The 13,747-nt window shown below is 63.3% G+C and overlaps 1 protein-coding gene across 5 annotated transcripts; it reads left to right on the forward strand.

Annotated features, from left to right (window-relative positions):
- Positions 1 to 1,075: 1,075 nt before the first annotated feature.
- On the forward strand, positions 1,076 to 5,811 carry LOC309602935 (uncharacterized protein). Of its 5 annotated transcripts, XR_014230747.1 has the most exons (7): positions 1,076 to 2,052; positions 2,264 to 2,343; positions 3,252 to 3,369; positions 4,025 to 4,445; positions 4,730 to 4,810; positions 5,063 to 5,187; positions 5,493 to 5,811. XR_014230747.1 is itself a non-coding variant. In XM_082337108.1 (5 exons), exons 2-5 carry the CDS (start codon positions 4,326 to 4,328, stop codon positions 5,527 to 5,529), a joined length of 363 nt encoding a protein of 120 aa, XP_082193234.1. In that variant the 5' UTR covers positions 2,390 to 3,369; positions 4,025 to 4,325; the 3' UTR covers positions 5,530 to 5,811. The 5 variants fall into 5 exon arrangements, 3 of the variants coding, with proteins under 3 accessions (XP_082193235.1, XP_082193233.1, XP_082193234.1); XR_014230746.1 differs by having other exon boundaries at positions 4,025 to 4,810; XM_082337108.1 differs by lacking the exons at positions 1,076 to 2,052; positions 2,264 to 2,343 and having other exon boundaries at positions 2,390 to 3,369.
- Positions 5,812 to 13,747: the final 7,936 nt, after the last annotated feature.

Below are 13,747 nucleotides of genomic sequence, written 5' to 3' on the forward strand. Positions count from 1 at the left end.
CAAAAAGGACTCCGGTCCACCCCCATGCTGAACAGCAACTTCTGCTGTAAGCGGAAGGAAAAGGAGCGTTGGTGTATGCTGGGGTTTCAACCTGTTTCCATTTCATGAGGAAGGTTGCGTTGGGAAGATTGTCAAAAGCCTCCAAGCGTGTGCTCCAACACCACGGCAGCTTGGGAGCTGGTAGCTCGATCCCTTCTTTTGGAATTGCTCACAGACTCCTCAGAAACAGCGTCTTTGGGCTGACGGTGGCCACAGGAGCAAGCGTGCCTACGAGAGCAGTGCAGGCAGCCCGGGATCTCTTCCCCTTGGGTGAAGTTGTTTGCCCCAGAGAGGCGCTCTGAGGTCTCCAGCCTTTCCTGGCAAGCCCCGCTTTTCAGAAGGTGTCCTAGGGAAAAAGAATACTAGACAAGGAATGCCACAGGGGTGAAAGTTGCACTCTGGACCTGCGGAGTTGGATGCGACAGAGGGTTCACAGCCGCCTAAGTCCTCCTGGGAAACGAGACTCCAAGGGAACCCGGAGTGCTGCCACAGGACTGAGCAGCTCTGCCTGTGCTTCTTGTCTGAGCTGCCACAAAGACGCCGTTGTTCTGAGCCGGTTTCTCGTGTCTCACCTGCAGGGAGTCCTCCTGAGGAGAGCCTCCTTCGTCGAAGGAAGCTTTGCCCCGTGACGTTACCTGCACGGGAAAGAAAGGATGGCAAGGGAGGGCAAGCCTTGGGAGCCAAGCCCCCAGAAAGGTGAGAGGCTTGGAGAAACACAGCGGGGCAGGGGTGTGCCCTTGTCCTTGGGGAGTGAGATGTTTATGATGGGCACGTTGCCGGCATCAGCTCTGGAAGGCTCTCTGGACGTGTCCCCGGGGTGGGCGTTTTCTTGCTGGAGGACAAGTGTTTGGTGGGGTTTTGTGAGACTCTCGTGCCGGCTTCATGTTTGTCATCTTCTGGTTTCCAGGTCTGAGGTTGCCCAAGCACTATCTGCCACTGCGGGGTCTCTCCAGTCACTGCAGCAGCGACACGTGGATGAAGCCACAGGTAAATGGATGGGTCCTGACAGAGGCTTGCAGGTTTCCCCTGTGCCCTTAGTGCCAGGGAAAGAAAGCCTTTCTACGAGGTGATGCGTGCGCCAGAAGAACGCCCGTCTTGTGGCTGCCTTTGCCCCACACAGTCAGCCTTCAGGGGCTCGCTGTGGAAGAAGACCCGTGGACAGCGCGACGCTCCAGGTTGGGGTTGGTCTGCTGAAGACGCATCCCCACTGCGCGGCGTTCCCTGGTGGATCTTGCCAAGGGTTTTTTGGTTGAGGAGTGTGTTTGTGCTGGAGGGAGACAAAAAGGACTCCGGTCCACCCCCATGCTGAACAGCAACTTCTGCTGTAAGCGGAAGGAAAAGGAGCGTTGGTGTATGCTGGGGTTTCAACCTGTTTCCATTTCATGAGGAAGGTTGCGTTGGGAAGATTGTCAAAAGCCTCCAAGCGTGTGCTCCAACACCACGGCAGCTTGGGAGCTGGTAGCTCGATCCCTTCTTTTGGAATTGCTCACAGACTCCTCAGAAACAGCGTCTTTGGGCTGACGGTGGCCACAGGAGCAAGCGTGCCTATGAGAGCAGTGCAGGCAGCCCGGGATCTCTTCCCCTTGGGTGAAGTTGTTTGCCCCAGAGAGGCGCTCTGAGGTCTCCAGCCTTTCCTGGCAAGCCCCGCTTTTCAGAAGGTGTCCTAGGGAAAAAGAATACTAGACAAGGAATGCCACAGGGGTGAAAGTTGCACTCTGGACCTGCGGAGTTGGATGCGACAGAGGGTTCACAGCCGCCTAAGTCCTCCTGGGAAATGAGACTCCAAGGGAACCCGGAGTGCTGCCACAGGACTGAGCAGCTCTGCCTGTGCTTCTTGTCTGAGCTGCCACAAAGACGCCGTTGTTCTGAGCCGGTTTCTCGTGTCTCACCTGCAGGGAGTCCTCCTGAGGAGAGCCTCCTTCGTCGAAGGAAGCTTTCCCCCGTGACGTTACCTGCACGGGAAAGAAAGGATGGCAAGGGAGGGCAAGCCTTGGGAGCCAAGCCCCCAGAAAGGTGAGAGGCTTGGAGAAACACAGAGGGGCAGGGGTGTGCCCTTGTCCTTGGGGAGTGAGATGTTTATGATGGGCACGTTGCCGGCATCAGCTCTGGAAGGCTCTCTGGACGTGTCCCCGGGGTGGGCGTTTTCTTGCTGGAGGACAAGTGTTTGGTGGGGTTTTGTGAGACTCTCGTGCCGGCTTCATGTTTGTCATCTTCTGGTTTCCAGGTCTGAGGTTGCCCAAGCACCATCTGCCACTGCGGGGTCTCTCCAGTCACTGCAGCAGCGACACGTGGATGACGCCACAGGTAAATGGATGGGTCCTGACAGAGGCTTGCAGGTTTCCCCTGTGCCCTTAGTGCCAGGGAAAGAAAGCCTTTCTACGAGGTGATGCGTGCGCCAGAAGAACGCCCGTCTTGTGGCTGCCTTTGCCCCACACAGTCAGCCTTCAGGGGCTCGCTGTGGAAGAAGACCCGTGGACAGCGCGACGCTCCAGGTTGGGGTTGGTCTGCTGAAGACGCATCCCCACTGCGCGGCGTTCCCTGGTGGATCTTGCCAAGGGTTTTTTGGTTGAGGAGTGTGTTTGTGCTGGAGGGAGACAAAAAGGACTCCGGTCCACCCCCATGCTGAACAGCAACTTCTGCTGTAAGCGGAAGGAAAAGGAGCATTGGTGTATGCTGGGGTTTCAACCTGTTTCCATTTCATGAGGAAGGTTGCGTTGGGAAGATTGTCAAAAGCCTCCAAGCGTGTGCTCCAACACCACGGCAGCTTGGGAGCTGGTAGCTCGATCCCTTCTTTTGGAATTGCTCACAGACTCCTCAGAAACAGCGTCTTTGGGCTGACGGTGGCCACAGGAGCAAGCGTGCCTACGAGAGCAGTGCAGGCAGCCCGGGATCTCTTCCCCTTGGGTGAAGTTGTTTGCCCCAGAGAGGCGCTCTGAGGTCTCCAGCCTTTCCTGGCAAGCCCCGCTTTTCAGAAGGTGTCCTAGGGAAAAAGAATACTAGACAAGGAATGCCACAGGGGTGAAAGTTGCACTCTGGACCTGCGGAGTTGGATGCGACAGAGGGTTCACAGCCGCCTAAGTCCTCCTGGGAAACGAGACTCCAAGGGAACCCGGAGTGCTGCCACAGGACTGAGCAGCTCTGCCTGTGCTTCTTGTCTGAGCTGCCACAAAGACGCCGTTGTTCTGAGCCGGTTTCTCGTGTCTCACCTGCAGGGAGTCCTCCTGAGGAGAGCCTCCTTCGTCGAAGGAAGCTTTGCCCCGTGACGTTACCTGCACGGGAAAGAAAGGATGGCAAGGGAGGGCAAGCCTTGGGAGCCAAGCCCCCAGAAAGGTGAGAGGCTTGGAGAAACACAGCGGGGCAGGGGTGTGCCCTTGTCCTTGGGGAGTGAGATGTTTATGATGGGCACGTTGCCGGCATCAGCTCTGGAAGGCTCTCTGGACGTGTCCCCGGGGTGGGCGTTTTCTTGCTGGAGGACAAGTGTTTGGTGGGGTTTTGTGAGACTCTCGTGTCAGCTTCTTGGTTCCAGGACTTGAGGATCTTCTTCTCACTCCCCTTAGATGGCTGTGAACCCATCCCTGGTTTTAGGGAGGCACAATATTCTGCTGGGCAAAAGGAGATGGAGGTTTTTCTGCAGGAGATAACTTTTCTCCCTACAAGCCTGTCGTCTCCTTTCACACTGTGCCCCAGCAGCAAAGCCCGCTGCAGCCCCAAGCCCAGCACAGTGACTACCAGACAGTCCTTCAAGTCATTGTCAGCTGGGGGCTCTGCAGGAGGCAGTCATTTCAGATGATGCAAAAGGGCCCACTCCTGAGCACCCTGAGCACCCCTTCCTCCGTGTAGGAGAAGGCAAGGAGCAGGCAACACATTTCTGCTGCACAACCCCCTTCTGCTGCAGAGGCAGGTGCCCAACTCGCAAGCCTGTGCTCGCAAAGGAGATGCGAGTATATCTGCTGGAGTCCAAACTCTGCCCACTCTGTATCTTTAGTGTGCTACCGGCGATTGAGGGGAGCTCCGTGCAGGAGGGCAAGAGCAAAACAACTCATCAAGGCAGGCGGAAAACTGAAATCCCTGCTTGCAAAGGCCATCGAAGAGTGGGGCAGGTACATGATGTCGCCGCGTGTCACCACCGTGTCATAGTGAACAGTGGAGAAGTGCCGTTATGGCATTAGGAGCAGGACGCTGCAGCCAGAAGGGCTCGGGACGAGGCACAGAAAGCCCCCAGTTCCTGATATTAATGCTGTCTGCGTGTGTGTCTGTGAACCCTGCAGGAGGTATGCTACCTGTGCATGCAGCAAGAGGAACGAAATCTCCGGGCAGCCTTGCTGGAAGAGAAGGAGAAGCAAGAAAGGGCCGAGCGGGCAGAACAGCAGGCCTGGCAGGCCAGCATGGCTGCCCTGAACGCCCAGGTACTGGCAGCACCTTCAGCCAGGCAGAGGAATGGCATTTCTTCAGCCAGGCAAGGCTGGGGGTGTGGAAGCCTGCAAGGCACGGCTGTGTTGTTTCCCCAAATTGTGGGGAATGTGGGGAAGCTGAGCTAGGCTGAGCTGAGCTGATCTGGGCTGAGCTGAGCTGGGCTGATCTGGGCTGAGCTGGGTTGAGCTGAGCTGAGCTGGGCTGGGCTGTGCAGAGACATTTTCTCTGGTGGCCCCTCAAGCCAAAATGCACTCTTTTTTTCCCCCTCGCATGACAGAGGAGAGTGTGTGCTGTCTTGAAGTTAGCGGTTGACAAAACAGGGACAAAGGAGGATCTAGAAGAAAGACGAGATTACCTGGTAAGAAGTTCATAAAAAAGGAAACCAGGAGTTCCCCAGCAGGTAACTGCTGCTTCTCAGCTGTGCCACTTGGGAAGCCCAGCGAGCCCCTGGTCCAACCCCGACATCCCTGCGGGGACTTGCGGCTGTGATTCTCCTAATGCCTCCGCTAGGCCTGCAGCGTCCCTGCTGCAGCCCGCCATGGGGCTGGTGCTTTTGGGAGACAGACCCCTGCATTTGCCTGCTGCCTGAGAAGCCTCTCTTGCTTTTCAGAAATCCTACTGGCCCGCTCCGCCAGCCTACATCAGGAGAAGGGAGTATGACAGAGAGCTCCAGGAGAGACGGGAGGTGTGGGGATGGGAACCAAAGCGTGTACCAGCGAAGATCTCACTGCAGCAGTAAGTGTGCACAGTTCCTGCCACATCCTGGTACCGTTTCGTGGCAGTGAGTCGGCACTGGGTCAAGGATCCTGACCCTGAGCTGTGGGGCTGGATAGAGCACCCTCCGATTTCTCCTGGCCTGGGAATGACATTGGTCAGCCCCTGCCTCCAGGTACCTCTCTGCAGCTCCAGGCGAGTGCTTAGGGCTTGTCCTGAGCTGCGGACGCTGGGCACCGATGGGACCACGGGTGCACGGGCATGGGGCAGGGCTGGGGCAGGACGAGTCTCAGGGCACGAGAGCAATTTTGTCTCTGCTTTTGCAGCCATACATCCCTGCCGGCATTCCAGATGAGGTCTTAGAGGTGGACAGAGCCCGGCGGGAAGAGCAGGACGGGGAAGAGCAAAGCCCCTGCAGTGCTGGCAGCCAGAGCGCGTCTGGTTCCTCGGGTGCCTCTCTCCGAGCAGGGCTGGAGCTGTGCCCTCCTGTGCTGTCCCCAGCCAGCAGCAGGGGACAAGATGCACCGCCCAGACTGGGTGGGAAGCTGCCAGGAGCTGCTGTTGCCTGGAGAAGACAAGAGAACCAACGCCTCCAGGGCACTGGAGACTCCCTGCCCCAACAGCCTGGGCAGCCCCAAGGGACATGTGGCACGTCAGAGCCCAGCCATGGCTGCTCCCAGAGGGAGCGACCAGCCTGTACCTGAGATGGATTTATCTATATTAAAAAGGTGCAAAGCCCAGGTGCGATCCCAGAGTGATTTGTAGGGGCAGGGTCCTGGGACCTGCTGGTCCTGCAGGGTTGGGCAGACAGTTGTGGCTGGTTCTGTGCTGCATGGCTGCTCGTCGTTACCAGTCTCAAGCAGGACCAAGGTCTCTTATAATCATCCCCTGGCACTTGTCCCTCCAGCCCAGAGGTTCACCTTCCTCCTTCAAGAGCCTGATGCTCGCAGTTCTTCCCATCTAAATAGCATCTGTGCAGAAACACAACAGATGACCAGCCTCTTCTGGCTCTGTCTCCTCTCTTTATTACCTGGAGGACTCAGGACGCACCACTCTTGTTTAGTGCAGGTATTATCAAAACTCAAAGCCAGCCCATTCTGGTTGCATCCAGCATGTAGCAGGCTTGTGCTTGAGTTCAGCACTCGGGGCTCAGACATTCACAAGCTGAAATGCCCCTGTCAACTGCCTGAATGCCGACTGGTCAGCTGGATTCGGCTCCGTATTGAGATACCCAAGTACAGGCATCTGAATAAAAGCCTACGTGGGAAGCAGGCTCTTAAACTCACAAGAGAGACTGGTCGAAGGGGAGGCAGTCAGTCCTGAGCCTGCGACTGCAGCCTCAGCACTTGGGTCTGCGTGAGCATTCTGGAATGAGAGCCATGAATGGGGGCTCGGGAACATCTGAGAGATGCGCAGGGGTTGGTAGTTCTGCCCCAAGAACAGAGCCACCCTCTCCCAGAGGAAAGACCTGGAAATGATCAGGCATTTCTTGCGGCTCACATGCCTGTTGGACCCCCTGGCACGGCCAGGGAAGCTGGAGAAATTGATCCTGCAGATATCCCTGGGTGAGTGAGATCCTCTTGAGATGGTTCCCAGAGCAGGAACCAGCACACGGGATGTGTGTCGGGTGCAGATGGTGGCAGCATCACCCTAACTGTAATGGCCCCAGTCAAGGCTTGCAAGGAGGAGCAAAACCTTTTGTTGGACCTGCTACTCTTAGATGGGAGGAGCAGGGAACTTCCCAGCCCGTGCACATTGCTCCTCAGGGCTCCGCCCAAACGCTTGTCTCCTTTCCCCAGCATCTGTAGGCCTTGTGAAACCAAATCCATCTATCTGCTCAGTCATTCCAGTTCCCTCTCACGGGACGACTGATGCTTCCAGGAAATGTTTTTTCCAAACCAGCTTGGTCGATTCAGGGAGCAGCAAGTGTGGGGCTGCCCCACAGGGGAGGATGAGCCTGGAGCTGGGGGTGGCCACAACGCTGGCCGTGCCCTCACCAGCAGGTATCTGAGCAGGACGGGCAGAGCAGGGTGTGGGCAGCAGGGTCCATCAAAGGTACCAGAAAGACTGAGGGGATTAGGCGGCTCCAGGCTCCGTCCAGGGGCTCCGCTCAGCAGCAGCAGGAGGTAGGGCCAGAGACAGGACTGGAGACAAGCCACAACCCCACAGCCTCTCCAAGGCCCCACGCGTGTCCCTGGGCATGTCCACAAAGATGAGTCCCTTATGCTGCCGGCGACGGGGCAGGGACAGCCGTCGGTAGGAGGTGACATCGGCACCATTTGTGTCTCCTGGACCACAACGCTCGCTCCAGCTGTAGCATCTCTCAGAGACGGCTCTGCACGTGGAGACCAGAAAGGGAGAATGTGAAAGGGCTGCTGAACGGGGCAGGTCCTTTCTCCAAAGAACTTCAGCCCACAGGGCCCCACTTTCTCCCCACCGCTTGCTTCCCAACTTACAATAAACTCAACCCAGGCAGATCTTCTCTGGATGAACTCTTTGCACGACTTTCATCTTTCTTTGGAGGCTTCTGCAGAAACAAAACTGTTTCCCGGGTCGCTGGATAAACTTTCTTCCACACCAGACAGGCAGGTGGGCGGCCGCGCCGGGGCAGGAGCCGGTCTCCAGGCAGCGGGAGGCACGGCAGACGCGGCCCGCGACGGCTCGCGTGCTGCCGTCCCGTCCAGCGCGCGGCCGTCCAGCGCGCCTGCCCGCGACGCCGCCCCGCCTCGCGGCGCTGGCGGGACAGGCGTCCTCGTGTCCGGCTCGGATACGGACGCCCTCGCTTAGGTGTGAGCGCGCGGCGCCGAACTCCGCCGGGATTCCTACCGCGCGCCCTCGGTAGCTGCAGCACCAGCGTCTGCGGGGCCCCCTCTCCTTCGCGCTGGGGAAGTTTTTTTGAGATTTGTTCTTATTTCTCATTATCCTGTGTCGCTAATTGGCAATAAATTAGTTTCCCCAAGTCGAGTCTGTTTCGCCCGTGACGGTCGCTGCCGGGAGATCTCCCTGACCCAGGAGCCGGTGGTCGCATTTTCTCTCCCTGCCCAGCCGAGGAGGGGAGCGATCGAGCGGCCGGGTGGGCAGCCGGCGCCCGGCCGGGGCCAGCGCAGCCCGCCCCGCTGGCAAGGCGGCGGCGGGGACGGAGTGGCCGGGCCTGGGCTCCCCTCCTGCCCGGGGGGCGGGGGCCGGCCCCGGCCCGCAGCCGCCCGCTCCGGTCGGACTACAACTCCCAGCATGCCGCGGGGCGCCGCGCATGCGCTCCCGGCCGGGGCGCCCTCTCCCGCGGCCCGGCAGCGCCCCCTGCCGGCTCCCGTCAGCCCCCGGACGCCGCCGGGGTCGCCCCCGAGCCGCCCCGGGCTGGCCCGGAGCTCCGCGGGGCGAGGAGAGACCCCAGGGGCCTGGCCGCATCCCTGGAGCCGGGATGGCCCGGGCAGCCCCCCCGGAGCCGTGCCGGCCCAGCCCCCGGTGCGCGGGCCCCGCGCTGCGCCCAGCTCCGCCGGCGCGGCCTGGTCTGAGGCAGGCCGCAGCGGCCGGGCCGGGCCCGGGCCGAGGGGGGTCTCCCTCTCCGCAGGTGCGGGGCTGTGGCCGAGCTGCGGGGCCGGCGGGGCTCTGCTGGAGCAGGAAGGAGGCCTCTGCTCAAACGGGCCTTCCCCAGGAGGGACGCAAAGGCCTGGCGCAAGCGGCGGTGGCGATGCCGGTGCCCCCCCTTTCCCCAGGCCGCTGGGAACGGATCCCAGGCTAGAGGGGTGCTTGGCTTGGGCCAGGGCAGCTCTTCTCCGGGCCCCCTCTGTGGCCAAGGCTGCCGAATGCAAGCCAGGAGCTCTACGGAAAGCTTGGTTGGGGCGCTGTGGAAAGCCTTTGGTCCCTTCCAACCTCAGCTGTTGCCTGATTCAGTGACTGCCCGGAGCAGGGAATCTGACTTCAGGAGGTGCCTTCACCTCCAGTTCTTTGCCGCTCTCCGCAGGTGTGCTCCCGGCAGCCCCGGCAGCCCAAAGATGCTGTTTCTGAGAAATCTGTGAGCAATCCCAAAAGAAGGATCAAGTAACCAGCTCCCGAGCTGCCGTGGTGTTGGAGCACACGCTAGGATGTGTCTTTCTGACACGACCTTCCTCATCAAAGGAAAAGTTGAGCACAGCAGAGAACAGGAGGCCTGTTCTGCGAATACTGACTCTTCCATCTCCGATGGCCTTCCCTTCAACGTTGCTACGCCTGCGTCACGTCACCCGCCTTCCTCCTGTCCAGCCGCACATGGAATCACGGAATCGTGGGGTAGTTGAGGGAGCTCTGGCCGTCATCTGGTCCAGCCTGTCTGCTCAGGCAGGGCCACCTAGAGCTGGCGGCCCAGGACTTTTGAATTCCTACCAGGATGGAGACTCCGCAGTCTCTCTGGGTAACCTGCTCCAGCAAGACCACTGGAAATGCACGTGGTGGCAGCCTGTGGCTTTCCTTTCAGCCAGCTCCTGGGCATTTTTCCTTGACGTCCTGTTCATTGGATGAGAAAAGAGCATCAGAGCAGAAGCAGGAGGTGGTACAGATTGACGTAACGATGGTGTCAAGTGTAGAAAAACAGCTCTCTGGATACGGAGTCGTGAAAGAGCCCTTCAGACGTGCTCGTTCAAGTTGCTTCTGCGGGCTCTTGCTTCCAGTCTCGCAAATGACTCCATCCTTTTTTACACCGCCTGTGCCTGTAGTGCTTGCCCTGGAGTTTGATCAGGCTCACAGTCCAGCGGCTGGAGCTGGTCGCAGCCGCACTGTAGCAGGGAGCTCCCGGTGGCCTTTTTATTTATCGTATTTCTATTAGCATGACCGGTAACTTTCTTTTATGAATAGAACATGGTTTTGGAAGTCAGGGGGGGTTGTGGTTTGGGTTTTTTCGTGTTTTTTTTTTTTAATCGGAAGCGTTAGGATTGTCTCCCAAGCACACTGGCATAAAAAGCATGAAAAGAGGAAATTAAAATGTCTGCTGGCTTCAGTAGGCAAGGGATGGAGCCTCAAATTTTGACTTGGTTGGGAAAAGGCCTTGGGGCCGAATGTTGCGAAACCGGCTGTACAATCGCTAGAGGGCTCCTGGGCTCTTCGGCGGCGCTGCCCGTGTTGGCACCTCCGATTTGGCCTCCTTGTTCCTGCTCTGCAAAAAGCCGTCCCCTGCCCCGAGGGCCACGCAGGTGACGCCTCGCCTGGCTCCTGGGCAGGGGCTCAGCCAGGGTGGAGGGGGAATTCTTCCCTGCTGCTGTAGCACCTTGCCACCATAAGCCAGAGAGGTTCTGGCAAGGCTGGAGACACCTAAAGCCGCCAGGAAAGGCGGAGGAGGAACGTGGGGTCTGGCTCTGCCCTTCCACGCCAGAGAGCCCGTCCGTCCTCTGGCAGAGCAGCCGCACGCAGGCGCCTTGCCCTTGGTGCCAGGGGTCCCTCCTGCAGGAGCCGGGCCCTGCGGGAGGCGGCAGGACACCTTGCCTTCCCCTGTACGTGCAGCGGGCACCTTGGGGTTGCCCGTTAGGCTTGCGGGGAGGATTGCACTTGGGGGGAACGCAGGAGGCCTTCCTGGCAGGGCGGCAGAGGCCTGAGCAGTCGAACCGCACAGGCAGACAACGCAGCCAAGGAACGCTGGAGGGGACCGAGGGAAACCCCAGACTCCAGGGCAGGGAGACTCCAGGGCTGGCAGCGCTGGGGCCGAGCGGAGGTGTGCCGGTGCGGGAGCTCCTGCTCGTGCTGCCCTCAGCCCCCTCGGGAACGCCAGGTAAAGCCCCCTGGGGCCAGCTCCCAGCTGGAGTCACCAGCCTTTGCCTGGCGGGGCGTTGATCCGCAGGGATTCGGGCAGGAGGGTGTGCTGCAGGTCCCGGGGGGTGGTGGAGGGCGGCGCACAGGCACCGCAGCCCCCCTCGGGTGCTCACCCCGTTCTTGCCCCAGGCGGACTTGAGCAGGGACGGGGAGGGGAGGGGAGCACCCAGGCAGGGAAATGACAAATGACAGACAGCCCACGTGTCCGTGAGGATATTATGGCTGACAGCGGCAAAAGCCCTGCTGAGGTGGGGGCAAACAGCATCCATCGCTCCTCCACCAAGGCGGTCGTCTCCCCGTCTGGCTGGTGAAGCACCATCTCCCCTTTGGCCGTCCATGCTGACCGCTCCCCGTCACCTTGTTCGTCGTGCGCTTGGAAATGGTTTCCAGGTCTTCGTTCTTGTCCTCCTCAAAGACAGGAGTGACGGTTGCTCTCTTCCCGTCCTTGGGGAGCTCTCCTGCTCGCCGTGACCCTCCAAAGCTAATCTGGATCCCGCTCGTTCCCCAGTGCGTCCCCGGCCCCGCACCACGCGCTCAGCGCCGCACGCCGTGTATCCGGCCCGGCACTGCGCCTGCTCGGTGCTGCACCCTGTGCCTTTGGTGCCATCCCCCTGCACCCACAGGCCCCCAGGTGCCTGGGTCCCCTCCCGGCTTTGGGGGGGCAGGGGGGTGGGAGCCGGGGGTGCAGGCTGTGGATCCTCTCAGCTTCATCCAGGGGCTGCTGCCTCAGTTTCCCCCGCAGACTCGCCCGCCTGGGGCCGACGGGGCCACCTGAGGGTGACGGGGATGCGGGACAGGGGCGCGGGGCCATCCCCTGCTACCGCCTCGGGGGGCCAAGAGGGGCGAGGGGACCCCGGCCTCCAGGCACGCGTCCCCCCTCGCCCCCCGGGGCCACGCCGCGGCTCCGCGCGCCCGGCACCGCACGTGGCCGGGGACACGGGGCCCACGGGGACGCGGGACGGACTCTGGCCCGGTGACGCCAGGGCAGCGGGGCAGCGGGGTCAGGGCACCCGGCCGCTTCCCCCCCGCCGGGTGCTGTCCACGGGCCCACGTCACTGGCGGCCCCGTGACGCGGTGCCCCGCCATGGACCGGCCGTGGACCGGCGACGGACCGGCCCCGAGCCGCTGACCCGTGCAGGGGCACAGCCCCGCCGGAGGCCCCGGCTGCCGGCGCCGCGCTGACCCGCTGCCCCGGGGCCGGACGCCGCGGCGCTGCCCGCTGAGCCGCGGTTCCTGCCGGGCAACGGTCACCCCGGGGCGGGCACCGGCCCCGGCCCCGGCCCCGGCCCCGCCCCGGCCCCGCCCCCGCCCCGGCGGCACGCGTCTGCTCCCGGCCGGGGCCGGGGCCGGTGCGCGCACACCCGTGGCGGGGTGCACCGGCAGCGTGCAGGGGGCGGCTGGGGGGGACCGCCGGGACCCCCCCGGCTGCGCTCGCCCGGCTGCGGGTGCGGGTGCGGCGGCCGGTCGCGGCGGGAGGCGCTGTCAGTCCCCGCCCCGGGCCTTTCCCGGGGGAACCTGGGCCGCGCCAGCGCCGGGAGGGGGCGGCTGCCCCCGGGCCGCCGCGGGGGGGCCGGGGCCGGGGCCGGGGCTGAGCCCGGGGCTGAGCCCGCACCAGTGCCAGGCTGTGCCGAGCCGCGCCAGCCCGCGGCCGCGCCGGGCTGGGCCAGGGCCAAGCCTACGCCCGGGTCGGGCTGTGCCAGGCCGGGCCGAGCCGGGCCGAACCGTGCCGTGCCGAGCGGAACCGAGCCGGGCCGAGCCGTGCCGTGCCGGGCCGAGCCGTGCCAAGCCGGGCCGAGCCGTGCCGTGCCGGGCCGAGCCGTGCCGAACCGTGCCGTGCCGTGCCGTGCTGAGCCGGGCCGAACCGTGCCGAGCCGGGCCGAGCCGTGCCGTGCCGTGCCGAGCCGAGCCGGGCCGAACCGTGCCGAGCCGGGCCGAACCGTGCCGTGCCGTGCCGAGCCGGGCCGAACCGTGCCGAGCCGGGCCGAGCCGTGCCGTGCCGTGCCGAGCCGGGCCGAACCGTGCCGAGCCGGGCCGAACCGTGCCGAGCCGAGCCGAGCCGGGCCGAACCGAGCCGAGCCGAGCCGAGCCGGGCCGGGCCGATCTGGGCCGGGCTGAGCCGGGCCGATCTGGGCCGGTGCGCTCTGGGCCGGGCCGGGCCGGGCCGATCTGGGCCGGGCTGATCTGGGCCGGGCTGAGCCGAGCCCAGCCGATCCGATCCGGGCCAATCTGGGCTAGGCCGGGCCGGGCCGGGCCGGGCCGGGCCGGGCCGGGCCGATCTGGGCCGGGCCGCGCAGAGCCGATTCGGGCCGATCTGGGCCAGGCTGATCTGGGCCAGGCCGCTCTGGGCCGGGCTGAGGCGAGCCGGGCCGGGCCGATCTGGGCCGGTGCGCTCTGGGCCGGGCCGGGCCGGGCCGATCTGGGCTAAGCCGGGCCGATCTGGGCTAGGCCGGGCCGATCTGGGCTAGGCGGGGCCGCTCTGGGCTAGGCGGGGCCGCTCTGGGCTAAGCCGGGCCGCTCTGGGCTAGGCCAGGCCGGGCCGGGCCGATCGCCGCTGATCGCGCACGTGGTGCCGGTGCGCGCTGCCCGCGCGGGGGCACGGCGGCCGGCGGGGCGGGGCCGGGGCTCAGAGCTCGGCGCTGCCCAATGGCGACGCGGCCTCGTCCCCCCCGCGGCGAGCGGACCAATGGCGACGCCGTGCGTCAGGCGGGGGGCGGGCGTTGCGGCGGTCAGGTGGGGCCGCGGGAGGCGGTTAAAGCGCGGCGGGCGGCGGGCGGCGGCGCCAGTCGGAGGCGGCGCGGGCGGCGCA

The sequence above is a fragment of the Platalea leucorodia genome (assembly GCF_965183815.1).
Source record: "Platalea leucorodia genome assembly, chromosome: Z".
NCBI lineage: Eukaryota > Metazoa > Chordata > Aves > Pelecaniformes > Threskiornithidae > Platalea > Platalea leucorodia.